This window comes from Ambystoma mexicanum, chromosome 2p, assembly GCF_040938575.1.
Source record: "Ambystoma mexicanum isolate Mex_15411 chromosome 2p, UKY_AmexF1_1, whole genome shotgun sequence".
Lineage (NCBI taxonomy): Eukaryota > Metazoa > Chordata > Amphibia > Caudata > Ambystomatidae > Ambystoma > Ambystoma mexicanum.
Window position 1 is genome coordinate 792,764,644 of NC_090923.1, and position 15,196 is coordinate 792,779,839.

The following is a 15,196-nucleotide window of genomic DNA, read 5'->3' on the forward strand; positions in this document are numbered from 1 at the left end:
CGTTTTTACATTACTGCCATGAGAGGTGGTATATCAGAAATAGCACTGGAGTTATTCAAGAAATACCACCTCTGCTGGTGCTAAACTTTGAGTAGGGACAATTTCCAAAAATACCACGGTCGGGGCTGGTAAATCTGAACAACTCTGAATGATCCCTTTAGTTTGAAGTCTTGTCATAATGAATATCTCCATATTACAACTTTCTATGTGTGTTATTCAACTGTGTCCAGAAGTAAGTACCACAAACAGCCCAACAGCCATTTCTAAGGAAAGCATTCATACAGAAACCAACTGAGGACAAACTCTAATAAGATATGCCCTTACTTACTTGGAAAGTAGGAGTCGTGATAAGCTGCAGTGGATTGGAACAGGCCAGTGGTGTATGGGGAGCAGTGGTGCTAACATTACCATCCAGGGTCACAGAATCTTATTTAAATGCCCACATTTAACAAGTCCTCAAAACAAAGCTGTTTGAATAACCTTACTCAAATCCCTTCTCCTTAGCCGAGTACCCTTCCTTTTAGCCACGCCCCCTGTAACCAAACATAATCTCACATGTATATGTATACAACTGTACTATGTGTAAACTACCTCGTCGCTGTCAAGAACACACATGTTCACTGTAACCATATGAACTGCGTACACCTTATATGTATTTTTGCAACTTTCCTCCCTCTGTAACAGCGCTGTGATGTCGACGGGCTGATGTGCGCTATACAAATAAAAACTAAATAAATAAACATTGCCACTGGGCGGTATGAACATGTCCCTGCAGCCTAGACTCCTCCCCCTCTCACTCTCTGTGGAAGCCCATGTGTGGGGGCCGAACAGGCACATCTACAACATTGCTGAAATCAAGACGAATGCCTCGCCCCATCTACACAGAATCCAAGGAGTCTTTGTAGCACTCGGTTCCTTTATGGCAGGCTAGATTCTGAAGGATTTCGTCTTTTTAGATTATTTCTGTTACATTCTGGAGCTCTGGGGCAACAGGCCAGCCAGCCTGGGGGGGCAATTGCCCTTTTACCCCCCTTGCCAGTCCATCCCTGTATGGCGGTCATACTGTGCATGACCCCTACACCACCAGGACTGTCACAACACACATTACCACCATGCTATCCATAACCTCCACACCATTGATGACCGTCACATCATCCATGACTGCTATGTCATGCATAGCTGAAACACCATTCATGACTGACAGCATGATTGCTAATTGATATTCTTATATCATAATTGAACATATTAACACATGGCAAATAAAATATCCCTTTTCTTTATCGACCATCATATCCTTACAGAGTCAGGTATTTAGGTTAGGTGAAGGGGTAGGCACATGGGGCTTTTGTCAACATTTCCAAAATTACAGCAATAAAAACAGTATGTTTTATATATGTATTTATTTTCTTAAAGCCACATTTAAGCTGGATAGGAGTCAATCTTTCATCTGCCCTGCATAATAGTCTACATCTTTGGCTGCAAAAACATTTGCTAAGAACCTGGGATTCATCATTTATTTATCTTTATATTTCCCCAGTTTACTCTGCTGTGCTTTGTAGGCATCTTCAGCAAACAGAACTACACACATAATGTCAGCAGCCAATGACATAGAAGAGCTCCAATGCGACCTTCGCCTTATCGATGGAAAACCTAGAAAAGTGGATGGAGACTTCTCTTTGCTTACACAGCCAACCCTGCCTCCAACTCCACCGTTGGATATTCTGCCACCCCCACCACCACCCCTGCCTCCAGCTCCTCCTCATCCACCAGCCTTTGATGTGGAGAAAAGCAAGTTCTTTAAGATGATAGCGGAGAGGAACACTCCTGCAGCAGAACGACCCGAAGACATTCGAAAGCTTCTGAAAAATAGAAGAGACAGGTAAGAATGCATGAGATGAGACAGAAAATGCGATCAACAACTGCAACTTGTGAGTGGCCAATGACATATTTCGTTCCACTATATATAAGGCAAATGGGGCAACAATCACATTATTTCCCTCTATGACCTTACCACTTGTGGCCAATTAGAAAACCGAGATAGCAACCACTGCAGACCTGCCAGGTAGCCATGCGGGAAAGGAACATAAGCATCGCAGGGCATACTCAATGCACAGTTGGGTGGAAGCTCATTGCTACAGTTGATGTGATAAAAGTGGACTGTGTGTAGCGTGTGTGATGTTGGAAATGCATTGGAGGGACAAGACCTCCATGTATGTTTATGGGCACCTGTGTGTTGCCCAGGGAGCAGAGTATGGGCTGGTGGCAGCTTCATGCTGAGATGACACGAGCTCTGAGTATCCTCCATTTTGGGATACTGAGGCCCTGCCATAGGAATCAGTGGATTCCTGATAGAAGGCAAGATGGCCCCTGTGGCCTTTTGGTTTCTATGACCTGTTAGCTTGTTTTCCCAAAGTCCTGAGAAGCCCTGACTCTTTGGCTGTTGTGTGGAAGAATCACATATGCTATTGCGGAGAGGTTTAGGCCAGGTTGGCCGGAGCCTTCCCAGTGACTATATGTTTGGGGTACACCCTTGGGGTGGGACCTGTGTGAATATACTGTGGGACCAATATGCATTCTATGTTATGGGTGTCTGGTTTCTGTATGTGAAACAATGAATGAGACGGCACTGCCTGAAACTGACATAAATGCAGTCTGGTGTGTTGAAAGGCTGGGTGCTTGCCCCAATCCACATTCCTTGTTATGGGTGTCTGGGTAGAAATGAATGGCCTGAATGCCTGTGAGCCTGATTGGCTGCCTGCCTGCATGAATGCCCTTCTGTGTGATTGGCTGACTTAGCCTGGCTCAGCCACATTGAATGAGGGAAAGATGTGTATATCTGGGGACCTCTCACTTACCGATTTGTTCAGAAGCTGAAGTCGAAACTTGAAGCTCATCCTTGAAGCCTAGCTAGAAGAAGGAGATTGCTGCAGCATTTCATTCGAAGTAATCTAAAAGCTGTCGAGTCTGTCGAGGACTGATCCGAGAGAGGACCTAGCTAGGAGACCTCTCCACGAGCTACGAGGGACCATCGTGCAAAACTGTTGTTCTTGATGGAAGCACCCTGGAAGCCAATCCCGAAAGGCTGTCGACCAGAGACGGAGTCCGCCGAAAATCCCGGATAGTGCGCCTGGACATTGAGGTCATCGAAGGCCATTGACGTCGACTGAGGTTCTGAATAATTCCAAGACTGCTAGAAGCTAAGCAGAACCGTGTTTCCCAGAAGCGGGGACAACTTGACGCTGTGCTGCTTGATGTCCGGAGCCGAGAAAGTTCCATTTACCTAAGAAAGTTTTGAAAGAAGGCTCCCTTGCCATCACCATTGACCACTTTGTCCTGCCAGAGAAAGTCGAGGTCGCCGGCTACCGAGGAAATCCACCGGTGGGTTTCCCGCCACCAGAAGCCAACAAAGACGTCCCGAGGACACTGACGGAGTGAAGATACGAGGTCCAGCCCAGGGTCGAGTCCCGATCGCTGAAGCTATCCTGAGGTACATGCTACAGCTGCAGCACAGTGAGGCCAGAGGACTGCGAATCGATTCCTGACACCCGACACCCGCTGCCGGGCCTGCATCCATCACAGAGTCTTAATTGCGGCAATGAACACTTTGCATCAAGGTTTACTGCACACCTCATCTTCCCAGGACTTCCACGATCATCAAGAGCACCGCGAAGATCGAAGCTGCAGCATCAACACAAGTGTCCTACATTTTCTCCGGGTTCTCGATGCCCCGTGGCTCCCGCTTGAAAGGGAGTCCACACTCGAAGGATCCCATCGACAAACCGTCGAAGAAACTTTTCCACTTCAGGTATTTTGGGGTGGTTGAACTTTTCAACCAAGAAACAAGGCTTGTTGAACATGTATGGACTGGTCTTGTTAATTCTTTATTACAGGTTGCCCAGGTGGGGGGGGGATCCTCACACAGCATTGTGTATCTAAATCCAAAGAAAGCATTCTACAATTGTTTAACTTTAACCTGCCTTCTTTCCTTATTGTCTATGTTGATACACCTTACTGAAATATGTGTATGCTCTTTCTTAACTATCAGCAGTTGAGACATTTTAAAGGAATCTAAAAGTTAAGTGTGGTACCACATAGCATTGTATAGATTCACCATTATAGAATTACAGGGTACAAAGTGTGTTATTGAATTGTGTATATATCTCTGAACCTTATTGTTCTATAAAGAACTGTGTTAGCACACAACATAATGTGTGGACATTCCTTTTTGGGGGCTTCGGCACTCTCTGTACTTAAGAACCAGCCTGCATCACCTCCTGAGAGCTTAAGCCTTGGTTGCTCGTCCATAGCTACCATATAGGGAATCTTGGCTGGGATGCTCTGTGCCTCTACTCATATAGAGGGTAGAAGTACAGATACCCCCCTCCAGTCTTTACAGCTTGCACCCCTGAAGTTTGGAAAGAATCAAGTTTGACCATCATAGAAAGCACATCAGAAGTTAGTAGGATGGAACCACTCACAGTTTGGAAACTACTAGTATATACTTAGGTTGACAATCCCAATATAATTCCAGTTTTTACAACCCAAGTACCCTGACTGAAGAATCTCAACACAGATGATGAAATTTCTTGACATTGAAAATTGAAGAATTCTGTATAAAACACTATTGATGTCTAAGGTATTAAGCGTGCATGTTCCACCTTCCTAATTAGTGAGCTAATAACATATTTCCCTTGGTTGAGTGTTTTAGTGGAATAGGACTAAGAAAATGTAGGACATTGTATGAACTTGATAAGTGAAAGAAATGTGTCCGGCCCATATCATTTTTTTTTTTTTTTAAATTCAAAGTTTATTGAGTTTATACAAGTTGAACATTCACTTACATTGCGATGAAGAAATTTCAGTGTATAAGTAGAAAGAGCACAAGAGAGAAGTATCATCAACATAAATCCTGTACAGTATTTCCTGAAAAGTGAACAGTATAGTGAACAAGAACAACAACGCCCAGTCGCACCCCTCCCCCTCCCCCCTCCCCCCCCTTCTCTAATATCTCCAAATAAATGGTTGGGAAACCTCCTTGCACAGCGAGACAACACCAGAGAACTTCGAATATGAGTATGATGACCGACCATTACACATAACGCAACTCAGAGAGCCGCCACAACAAAAATCTTCATTTGTTACTATTATTGACACAAATCACAACAATGTATTGCACACTTTGTCTTTACGGGGCATGCTTGGCTCTAAACTCAGACCAGGCACTTTCAACATTAGTACGATCTCCGCGTAACGTAGCGGTCAGGCAGTCCATTCTGTAGAGATTCTGTGCCACCCCAAGCCATTCGGTTTTACTAGGGAGCTTGGGCCGCTTCCAAACCATGGTGAGGCAAGCTCGCGCAGCCATCAGGAGGCCCTGTACCATCCTAGGCGCTTTCACAACGTCGTCTCCTGTTTCGATCAGACCGAAGAGGACAAACATTGGTTGCATCACCCTCTCTTCATCATCCAGGTCCCTGATCCAGCTAAGAACCTCCGACCAGTAAGTCTGGACCATGGTACACCCCCACCACATATGCCAGTAGCCAGCCCGCTCCCCACAACCCCTCCAACAGTATGGACTAACACCTTGGTACATTTTGGCGAGCCTGATCGGGTCATACTGCCATCTATACAAAAGTTTTATAGCATGCAATTTATATTGGCAGGATATTGAGGACTTCGCAGTGCGTCTGCAGATGTGTAGCCACAGCTTTTCGGAGATCTGTCTGCCCATATCCGCCTCCCATCTGCCCTTGAGCACCAAAGAAGGGGAGATGTCAGTCTCGATCATGGCCGAATACATAGCACTGATCAGACCACTGGAGCCTGTACATCGATCAAGGATCGCCTCAAAAGGGGTAAGGTCCCTCTGCAGCTGGTCTTTCCATACAGGCCTTGTCATCACCCCTTTGAGTCTCAGATAGAGGAAGACCGAGAGTGCTCCTATGCCAAGCGCTTCCTGGCGCTCTTGTATAGTTACGAAGGTTCCCCCACGCCATAATTGGCCTGCTCTTTCCAGCCCCGCCTGGTACCATGTTTCGTAGCTTCCCGGTTCCGGTATGGCGTCACGGATCCCTGGAGACCAAAGGTGACCCAGGGGGGATGGCCACGTCGTGACTCCAACCATTTTCTTGCCTGGTCTCCAAATAGCCCATAATGTACCTAGGATAGGGTGAGATCTAACACTTTCACGTAACTGGGATCTGGGGACCCATAACCATTCAGGCACAATAAAGGGACGAAGGTGGTAATTATCTAAGGCTATCCACTGGGGTTCCGAGCGTTGCCTAAAGTGTGGGACAAGGACTCTAAGTTGCGCCGCCCTGTAGTATGTTTCCATGTCCGGGAGGCCTACTCCCGCGTTGTCTTTGCGGAGCTGGAGTAAGGGTCTTGGGATTCTGGGTCTTTGGCCCTGCCACAAGAAGGACAAAAACATTTTTCGCACATCTACGAAATATTCCGGGGGCAACCTAACGGGGAGCATCTGGAACAAATATAATATCTTGGGGAGAAAGACCATCTTTATGGCATTTAAACGACCCATCCAGGAGATTGTGAGTTTAGACCACCGTTGGCTATCTTTCTGTAAGGCAAGTAGCAGTGGGGGGAAGTTAGCACCATATAGGGAATCGAAGTCACGGGTAACATTAACGCCCAAGTAACGGAGGGTAGTGAGGCTGACTTGGACTCCCAACGGGGCAAAGCGTGCGATCTCAGAATCTCTACTCTTATCAATCGGGAGGAGGACTGATTTCTCCGTATTGATTTTTAGGCCGGCCAGCGCGCCGTATTCCTCAATTATTTCAAGCGCAGCTGGGATTGAGGCCAAGGGGTCGGTCAAATGAAGCAAGATGTCATCCGCATATAGCCCCAGTTTGTACTCTCTTTCTCCCACCGTGATGCCCTTGACTCTACCGTCATTTCTTAGTTTCTGCGCCAGCGGTTCAAGGGACATGACGAACAATATCGCCGACAGTGGACAGCCTTGTCTCGTACCTCTTTCAAGGGGGAACCAACGTGAGTATCCCCCATTCACCGCCACCGATGTCGTAGGGGAGGCATACAATGCTCTAATGGCACGGCAGAGTCTGGATCCCAACCCATATGAGACCAATACTCTTTCTAGAAAGTCCCAGGACACCCTATCAAAAGCTTTCTCAGCATCAAGTGATAAGAGCAATGGGTCCCCCTCCATTCCCTGTGCCTCGTATAATAAGTGGAGTGTTTTTCGCATGGTATCTGCGCCCTGCCTGCCTAGAACAAAGCCAACCTGGTCAGAGTGCACCAGTCTAGGGAGATATGTTTCGAGCCGAGCCGCGATGACCCTAGCATACACCTTGGCGTCGATGTTAAGAAGTGAGATGGGCCGATAAGAGCTACAGTGTTTAGGGTCTCGGCCTTCCTTGGGAATTACAGCCAATAGGGCCCGAGAAAAGGACGGAGGGGCCTGCCCAGTGTCAAGAATGTGATTAAACAAGGATGCTAGGAAGGGTGCAAGGAGGGTGGAGAATGCTTTATAGAAACCCGGTGTAAATCCATCTTCCCCCGGGGCCTTCCCTATTTTCAGCCTCTTGATGGCACTTTCCACCTCTTCCCCAGTGACCGGAGCGTCTAGAGATTCGGCCTCCGCGCCCGTGAGGGCGGGGAGACGCGCCCCCACAAGATATGCATCCACGCTCCCTACAGGGGGAGGGGGGTCACACATATATAGGTCCTCATAGAAGTAGGCAAATGCCTCCTGTATGTCCTTCGGGGATGTGACCGGTGTATCTATCAGGGTGCCATCATTCCTCTCAATTTGGTCGACCCATCTCTCTGCTCTCTGCGCACGGAGGCGGGCCGCCAAGAGAGCATCTGCCTTGTCCCCCTTCTCATAGTATTTCTGTTTAAGGTATTGCAAGGTCTGGGCCGTTTTGCCAGCAATAAGAATCCTCAATTCTTCTCTAAGTTGCTTAGTTTCAGCTAAGTACTTTGGTCTATCAGCCGGGGTGGTCTGCGCCAGATTCTGTGCCACAGCAAGCTTCTCCCTGATGCCCCTTTCTAATATTGTACGTTCCCTTTTCTTTCGGGCCCCCTCCCCTATAAGGATACCCCTCCAAGTAGCCTTGGCTGCTTCCCATACAGCTACCTTCCCTACTTCCCCAGTATCATTAGTCGGAAAGAATTGCTCAATCTCTATCTCAAAGGTCTCTCTAAAGACCGGGTCGGCCCAGAGGGAGTCATTACACCTCCATTTTGTGTTGCGCGGCGACAGCTCACCCCAGGATATGTCAACTGTGACCATGTCGTGGTCTGACCAAGCGGAGGGGTATATAGTGGCAGCTTGCAGTACACGTAGAAGATCGTTAGAGAGAAAGATATAATCGATGCGTGTGAGTGTGTCGTGGGGGAGGGAGTGAAAGGTAAAGCCTTTTTCCGACGGGTGTAGATGTCGCCAGCTGTCTACAAGGCCATAAAGATCAAGGGTAGACTTAATTTCAGCCTCAGTTCGAGTGTTGGGAGGGTCTAAAGCATCAGCCCTGGTCTGTCTGTCAATAGAGCTATCCATCCATATGTTAAAGTCTCCGCCCAGGACCGTGTATCCCTTAGCCATATTGAAGACTTTTTCAGAGATTCTATGGAGAAAGCGATTTTGCCCTTGATTGGGTGCATAGAGTGTGGCCAGAGTAATCGTCGTGCCCCTTATATTGCCCACAACCGTGATCGCCCTCCCCTCATTGTCCGTCCATATGTCAAGGGTTGTCATTCGGAGGCATTTACGAACCAGAATTCCCACCCCTGCCTTTTTGAGTATACCCGAGCTCCAGTAGGTGAGCCCGATATCACGTGATGGGATGGCTTTCTCCTCTCCCTTCCGATATCTCGTTTCTTGAAGGAACAAGATGTCTACATTCGACCTTCTAAATTCCCTGGCCACCATCGACCGTTTTGTGGGAGAGTTCAAGCCTTTGACGTTGAGTGTGCAAATGCGTAATGTGTCCCTACGGGGTGTGAGTGCCATCTTGAGTGTAATTGTTGATCGTGGGCGGCCATTCCCTCTGTGCCACGGCACATTTCCTGTCGGCCATCGCTATGCATGGGTCGTCGTGATGGGATTGGTTCCCAGAGAATCCCATGGAGACCGACGACCAACTCATCTGGAGCATATCGTGGGCCTCGGTGTGCGCAAGGTGTGTCTGCGTGTACGTCGTGTCAAAATCAGTGTGAGAAGTGTGTTCCCCAACCACCCCCTCCCCCACCCCCCTCCCCGTCCCCAACACATTCGGCGCCCGATTCGCCCAGGTTGACATCACCCAGCCGAACTCGGACCACCCGTGAAGACCGCAAAACAGGCGGTCCTATCATAATAGGATAATATATATCAGTGAGCCCCCAACTTTTGTGTGCACTTAACGATAACAATAATTCAGTAACAGAGACATTTACCCTCCCCCAGGAGCTAGCGGAGCAGAGATATTATGCCTTATCACATTTCTAACATCTGCGAGACATCGAGCTAACAATACCTCACACTTGGAGGAGGCGACCTTTCACAGTCAGTCACATATATGGAGGTCGACTCGCACATGAGAGTTCGTAACCTCCGTGGTGGAGTAATTTTCCCAGTTTACCTCTAACCAAATAGTATGTCAAAGTACCTCAGGCACCCTGTCAATGTTCCATATCTTGGGAGGTGTTCATTTTTCTGTATTTTCTAGAGCCTGGAATCCTTCTTCGCCGCGAAGCCTTGACTTTCCATTCACCACCAGATGATCCTTGATCCTCATGAGAGGGAGCACCCTCCGGCGCACCCAGCAGATCCGTCGTACAGTCAGCAATGTCTTTCTCCGAGACAAGTCTCATTGTCGAGCCTTCCCATTCGAAAGTGAGGGAAAATGGATACCCCCAGCGATACCTGACGCCCTTGTCTTTCAACATTTTCGTGATCGGAGAGCACTTTTTCCTCATCGCCAACGTGAGGGATGACAAATCCTGAAAAAGTGAAATGACGGAGTTCTCCAAGGACAGCTGTGGGGCGCTTCTGGCCTTGTCCAAGATTCGCGCTCTGTCCGCATAGTTATGGAATCGGGCCAGGACCGATCTCGGGGCCCCCGGTCTACCTCCGGCCCTATGGATGCGGTCAATTTTAGGCGCGTCAATTGAGTCATCGTTGTATAGGAGCTTCAGGATGGCATGCAACGATTGCTTCAGGTCCAGTTCGGTTTCGCCCTCTTTCTCAGGAAGACCAAATATTCGGATATTGTTCCGGCGCTCCCTGTTCTCGAGGTCATCGACCTTAAGGCGCAGTTCATTCTCTCTGTCCGATATATCTGCGATTCGGTGATCCATCTGTGCTTCCAGCACATTCAGAGATGTTTGGTTGTGCTCAACCTGTTCGAGCCTATCGTCCATTTTGTCGATCCTCTGCGTGATCTTGTCTATCCTATTGCCAATATCTGCTCGCATGCCCCTCATTTCGGCAAGCAAATCAGCAACATCCGCCTTGGTCGCGGTGGCCTCGGATCCTGCAGTCGACATTATAGAAATCAAGGAGGGCCCTGGGGATCTGGCAATTGGTGAAAACGTATATTTCGCTAGCCTGGTTTTAGGGTCCATAAAGGGAGGCCTCCCACAGCATCCGGGTCGTGAAGCGACGTTAGCACCCGCCAACGCGGGGGACGTGAAGGACCAAGCCACCAGGGCCTCCTGAGCTTTGCAGGGGGGGTGAGGGGTCCGCCTACCGTGTCGCGGTGGGGGTATCAACCGCCCTTGGCAGAGGTGCGCAGCCGGTTCCACGCGGAGGACCGAGAAGTGCGCCGGATCAGACTCAGAGGGCGGCACTTCCCGCGTATACGCAGGCCCGGGTTGGGAGTTCCGCGGAACTCACGCCGCGCCGAAGGCCTCAAAGCGCCGGCGTTAATTTCACCACGATGCCGCTTCCGATTTTCTCCGGGTTTTCTCTCAGGTGGGGGGGACACCTTCCCACGTCTCTTGGTCAAAAATCAGCTCTGGGGGGGGTCTCGAAGTGGGGGCTCACTGCCACTTTCCGGACCCTGTGTAGAGCGCTCACACGGAGAGGCGACTCATCCGCGCGCCCCCTGGTGGCCGACCTCGGCCCATATCATTTTAACTGCCAGTACAGTCCCAAATTGCCAAACCCTGTGCACTCCCAGTTCGTTTGCACAATCTCTGCATATTGTGAGGTTGCAAATGGAGGTATAATCCCATCTTGAAATTCTAATTAAATTGCCAGTTAGCCGAATCCAAAGTATTTCCAGTTTTCAGAATCCCAGTAGTCACAGTTTGCAAATTCCTACTAATGTTCCAGTCTGCGCTATTCTGGTTTCATTGTCTGAGTGTATATATATAGAGTTTGCTAAAATCCAATTATCCAATTCCAGTACAGTCCCCGATTGCATAATATCATTGGCAATCCAGGTATTCATGCTTGACAGACCCTTTATACTCCTGATCATATTACCTATGATGCAATTCCATGTGATAGACTGATTTATAAAGAATAAGAGACCCAGGAATAAAGTCAAACTAAACTTTATTTTCCAGTTTAACTGCAGAGGGGTGAGAGGCGGCTGGCAGTCAATATTGGCTTCTGGTCACAAGTCTTCACAGTTCTGTGTTTGATGTTTTAGTCGCTCTAGGAGTAGTGGTCTCCAATGTTTAGTCTTGAGCATCTTTGATCAGTATTTCTTTCTTGAATGTTAAACGAGTGGGAGACTTCCATTCTCAGTATGCAAGGTTCTGCTTCAGTAGTAAGTGACTCCTGCCTTCAGCATGTAATACTATGGACCTTATAACGAGTGCATCTAGTTGAGACAGTCTTTGGCTGATTCCGGCGCTCCTCAAAATGTCTATATGAAATAGATGCAAATCAGCGAAACTAAAGTCTATTACCCCTAGACTGTAAGGGGAAATGAGTATACGTATTTGCTTGTTTTAGACCTTAAGGAGTTTCGCGCTCTGCAAAAAGCAAGACTATGTTCCTAGTCAGCAAAAGAAAATATATATATTTAAAATGATAGTTACAAGATCTTTCGCAGAAATAAAATGAGCCAAATGCTAATTCTGTGGTCTTGATTTTATTCCAAACAGGAAATGGTATAAATGGTAGCAGTTCAAATTTGATCTCCGGTTCGATTGCCGAGCGTTCGTGCTGTGGACACATGCTGTGGACAGCATGTGGGGGTATTTAAATGTGAAGGAACAACAACCCATACTATAAACGAATTTGCACCTTTTTGGCATAGCTAAATCCTGTGAAGCAACAGTGTTTACTTTGCCTACAATTTATAATTTATACCATTTCCTGTTTGGAATAAAATCAAGGCTAAAACCACAGAATTAGCATTTGGCTCATTTTATTTCTGCGAAAGATCTTGTAACTATCATTTGAAATATATATATTTTCTTTTGCTGACTGGGAACTCAGTCTTGCTTTCTGAAGAGCGCGAAACTCCTTAAGGTCTAAAATAAGCAAATACGGACCTTATAACGAGTTTGCCAGTAAACCGCTAGTAAATCTGGCGGGTTACCGGCAAACTCGCCTTACTGTTACCAGCGCCCCAGTGTTACTGGGATATAACGGGTGTCGGCAACAGCGGTAAGTTCCCATTCCATGGAGTCCAATAGAACTACATGGAATGGGATTGGCCCAATCACCGGCACTGCTAGTGCCGGTGATTGGAGCAATTCTTTGCCGGTAGAGGCCTGAACTCCCAGCAGGTCAGGCCTGCCAGTAGTTCACTGCCCCTACCGGCAAACTCGGAGTGTGCCATCTGGTAAGAATGCCTGATCCGGTATTACTGGCCGTTTCACTGGCATTTTAACCGGACCGGCACACTGGTAATGAGGCCCTATGACTCTCCTTTTTTCTGTCTGTAATATTCAGTATCCTAACGTCATGCAACCTTCTCTTGGGCATGGCATGATAAGTCAGAGCGGAGATTCACACTCAATCTCGCTGCCTTCGGTGTCTTCTCTCAGGCAGCATCTGTAATACCCTGCTCGCAGATTTCTGCTCGGAATTAAGACTGCATTTCCCAGCAGATCCTTTTGGCCACCCCTGTACATTTTTCTTAGTTCCTTCTGGGCTACGGGACTGCATTTCCAAGCGGGCCATGGTGTCTTGTCATTAGTATTTCTCAGTTTGGTTCTGGGATTTAAGTTTCCGTTTCCCCACATGCAGTGGCATCACCCGGTGAGTATCCTAGTACTCTATTGGACCTGTGCCTTGGTTTGCACTATGTATTTCTCTCAATTCGCTCTGGCACTTGACGTTTAGCTTCCCAGGCTGACGCGTGTTTTTAGACAGAGAATGTCTATCGGTTTGCAATGGGAGTCAGGGTTAGGTTCGCCAGCAGGCAGCTTTTGTATGTAATGAATAGCTCTCCGTTCGTTCTGGGGCCTGTGCCTCCGCTTCCAGCATATAGCGCCATCACACTGCACATTGCGTAGACTTCTCTGGGGCGTGGCACGATGTCCCCATCAAGCATTGCTGCCCAGCAATCAGGTTTTCTCGGATTGACTCCAGGGACTAATATGCACATTCCCAATATGCCCCATTTCCTCAAACTCTAGAACTTGTGATGCAGCATTCTCTCTCTCTCTCTCTCTCTCTCTCTCCCTCTCCCTCTCTCGTTCTCTCTCTCTCCCTCTCCCTCCCTCTCTCTCTCCCTCTCCCTCTCTCTCCCTCTCTCTCCCTCTCTCTCCCTCTCCCTCTCTCTCCCTCTCACACACACACACTGGATGGCTCAATGTTCTCTGATGCTTATGACATTTTACCGGAAGGCAGCGTTCTCGCTAAATGACGCTTTCTTAGTTTTGCTCTGGTACTCTCGACTCTGTTTCTCACCTTGCAGCGTTATCTCCCAATGAAGGTCTTGCATAGATCTACATGGCAAGCTGCTTTTGGGCGTCCCTCCTCAGCTCGGCATATTGCTCGCTACCCTCCACCTGGAAGGGCGTGTTCATCTGCCGGCTCTCCTTCCTTGTCTTTGCCTGGTCCTTACCATGTTCTTCTATCCCCTTCTGCTGCCTCCTGTGCCTCCACAGATATGGGCCAGTGCCCGGGGAATACCAGTCCCAGCTTTGCAGTCCAGCTCCTCTCCTGCATCTGTAAGGCGCCAGCATTCATCTCGCCTCTTGCTTATGGTCGGATAGTCTTGTGTCTGGCTCACTGCAGCCTGTGTACCACATCCAACAGATGCCCTGTCCTTGATCCTGCCTCCTGCATCTCCCCAATAGCAAGCAGCAGGTCATTGTTTTCTGGACCCCCAACCCCCTCTGGTTGATGAGCCTTCTAATTGGGCCTCCTGACTGTAGCCAGGAAAGAAAGCCGGGTTCTCTCAGGCTACTTTCACATCCAGTAACCTCCCAGTTTGACACCGTGAGAAAATTGATCAAACACTGCATATTCCCAGTTTCAAGTATGCTGTCATTTCCCCAGTTTAACGATCTCAGTATGCTCCGTTTTCCAAAATTATAGTTTGCTCCCAATTTTAAAATGTACAGTTTGCACAGTCTGCTCCCAGTTATCTAATCTCAGTATAGTTTCACTTTTCACAAAACTAGAATATCTCTATTTGGACCATTTCAGTGTATTCCAGATTGGACAAATTCACAGTCGGGCTAAATTACCAGTTTGCGCCGTTCCTGTACCGTCCCAGTTTACATCTAGTTTGCAGACTTCCAGTTTGCAAACTCCCCTATCTGTCCAGGCTTGACCATCGCAATGCACAACCGGTTTGACGATTCCAGAAGCACACACACAGTAAATGTCCAGTATGCTCCTGGTTTGGCAGCCCCAGCGTACTCCCAGTTTGCACATGCCTGTGAATTCCCAGTTTTACAATGCCAATAGTTTCCCAGTTTACTGACTATGCCACTTGGCACAATTCCAGAATATTTAGATTACAGTTGTACAATTCCAGCATGCTCCCAGTTCACCCCAAGGCAATTCCGGCATAATTATATTTCACTTTGACACAATTCCGGTATAGATAAGGTTTGTGAAATTTCAATATGTTTATCGTCTGCACAATCTTTGTCTATTTCCCAGTTTGGCAACCCATTATACTCCCAATCCGAGCACATTCCCAGTTATAAAATCTCAGTGATATGTTCGAATTTCAATGGAAACCTCAATATATTTCCATTCTAACCACTCCAGTCCACTCCCAGGAGCACATTCCCAGTCTAA

At 47.9% G+C, this 15,196-nt stretch overlaps 1 protein-coding gene across 1 annotated transcript in view; it reads left to right on the plus strand.

The window, feature by feature from the left end:
* Positions 1–15,196, plus strand: part of ACTMAP (actin maturation protease) — a 578,735-nt gene that overhangs the window by 124,086 nt on the left and 439,453 nt on the right. The window contains exon 2 of the mRNA XM_069644456.1: positions 1,538–1,879. Within this exon, the coding sequence (XP_069500557.1) occupies positions 1,590–1,879 (290 nt within the window). The 5' untranslated portion in view covers positions 1,538–1,589. The remainder of the gene's footprint in view (positions 1–1,537; positions 1,880–15,196) is intronic.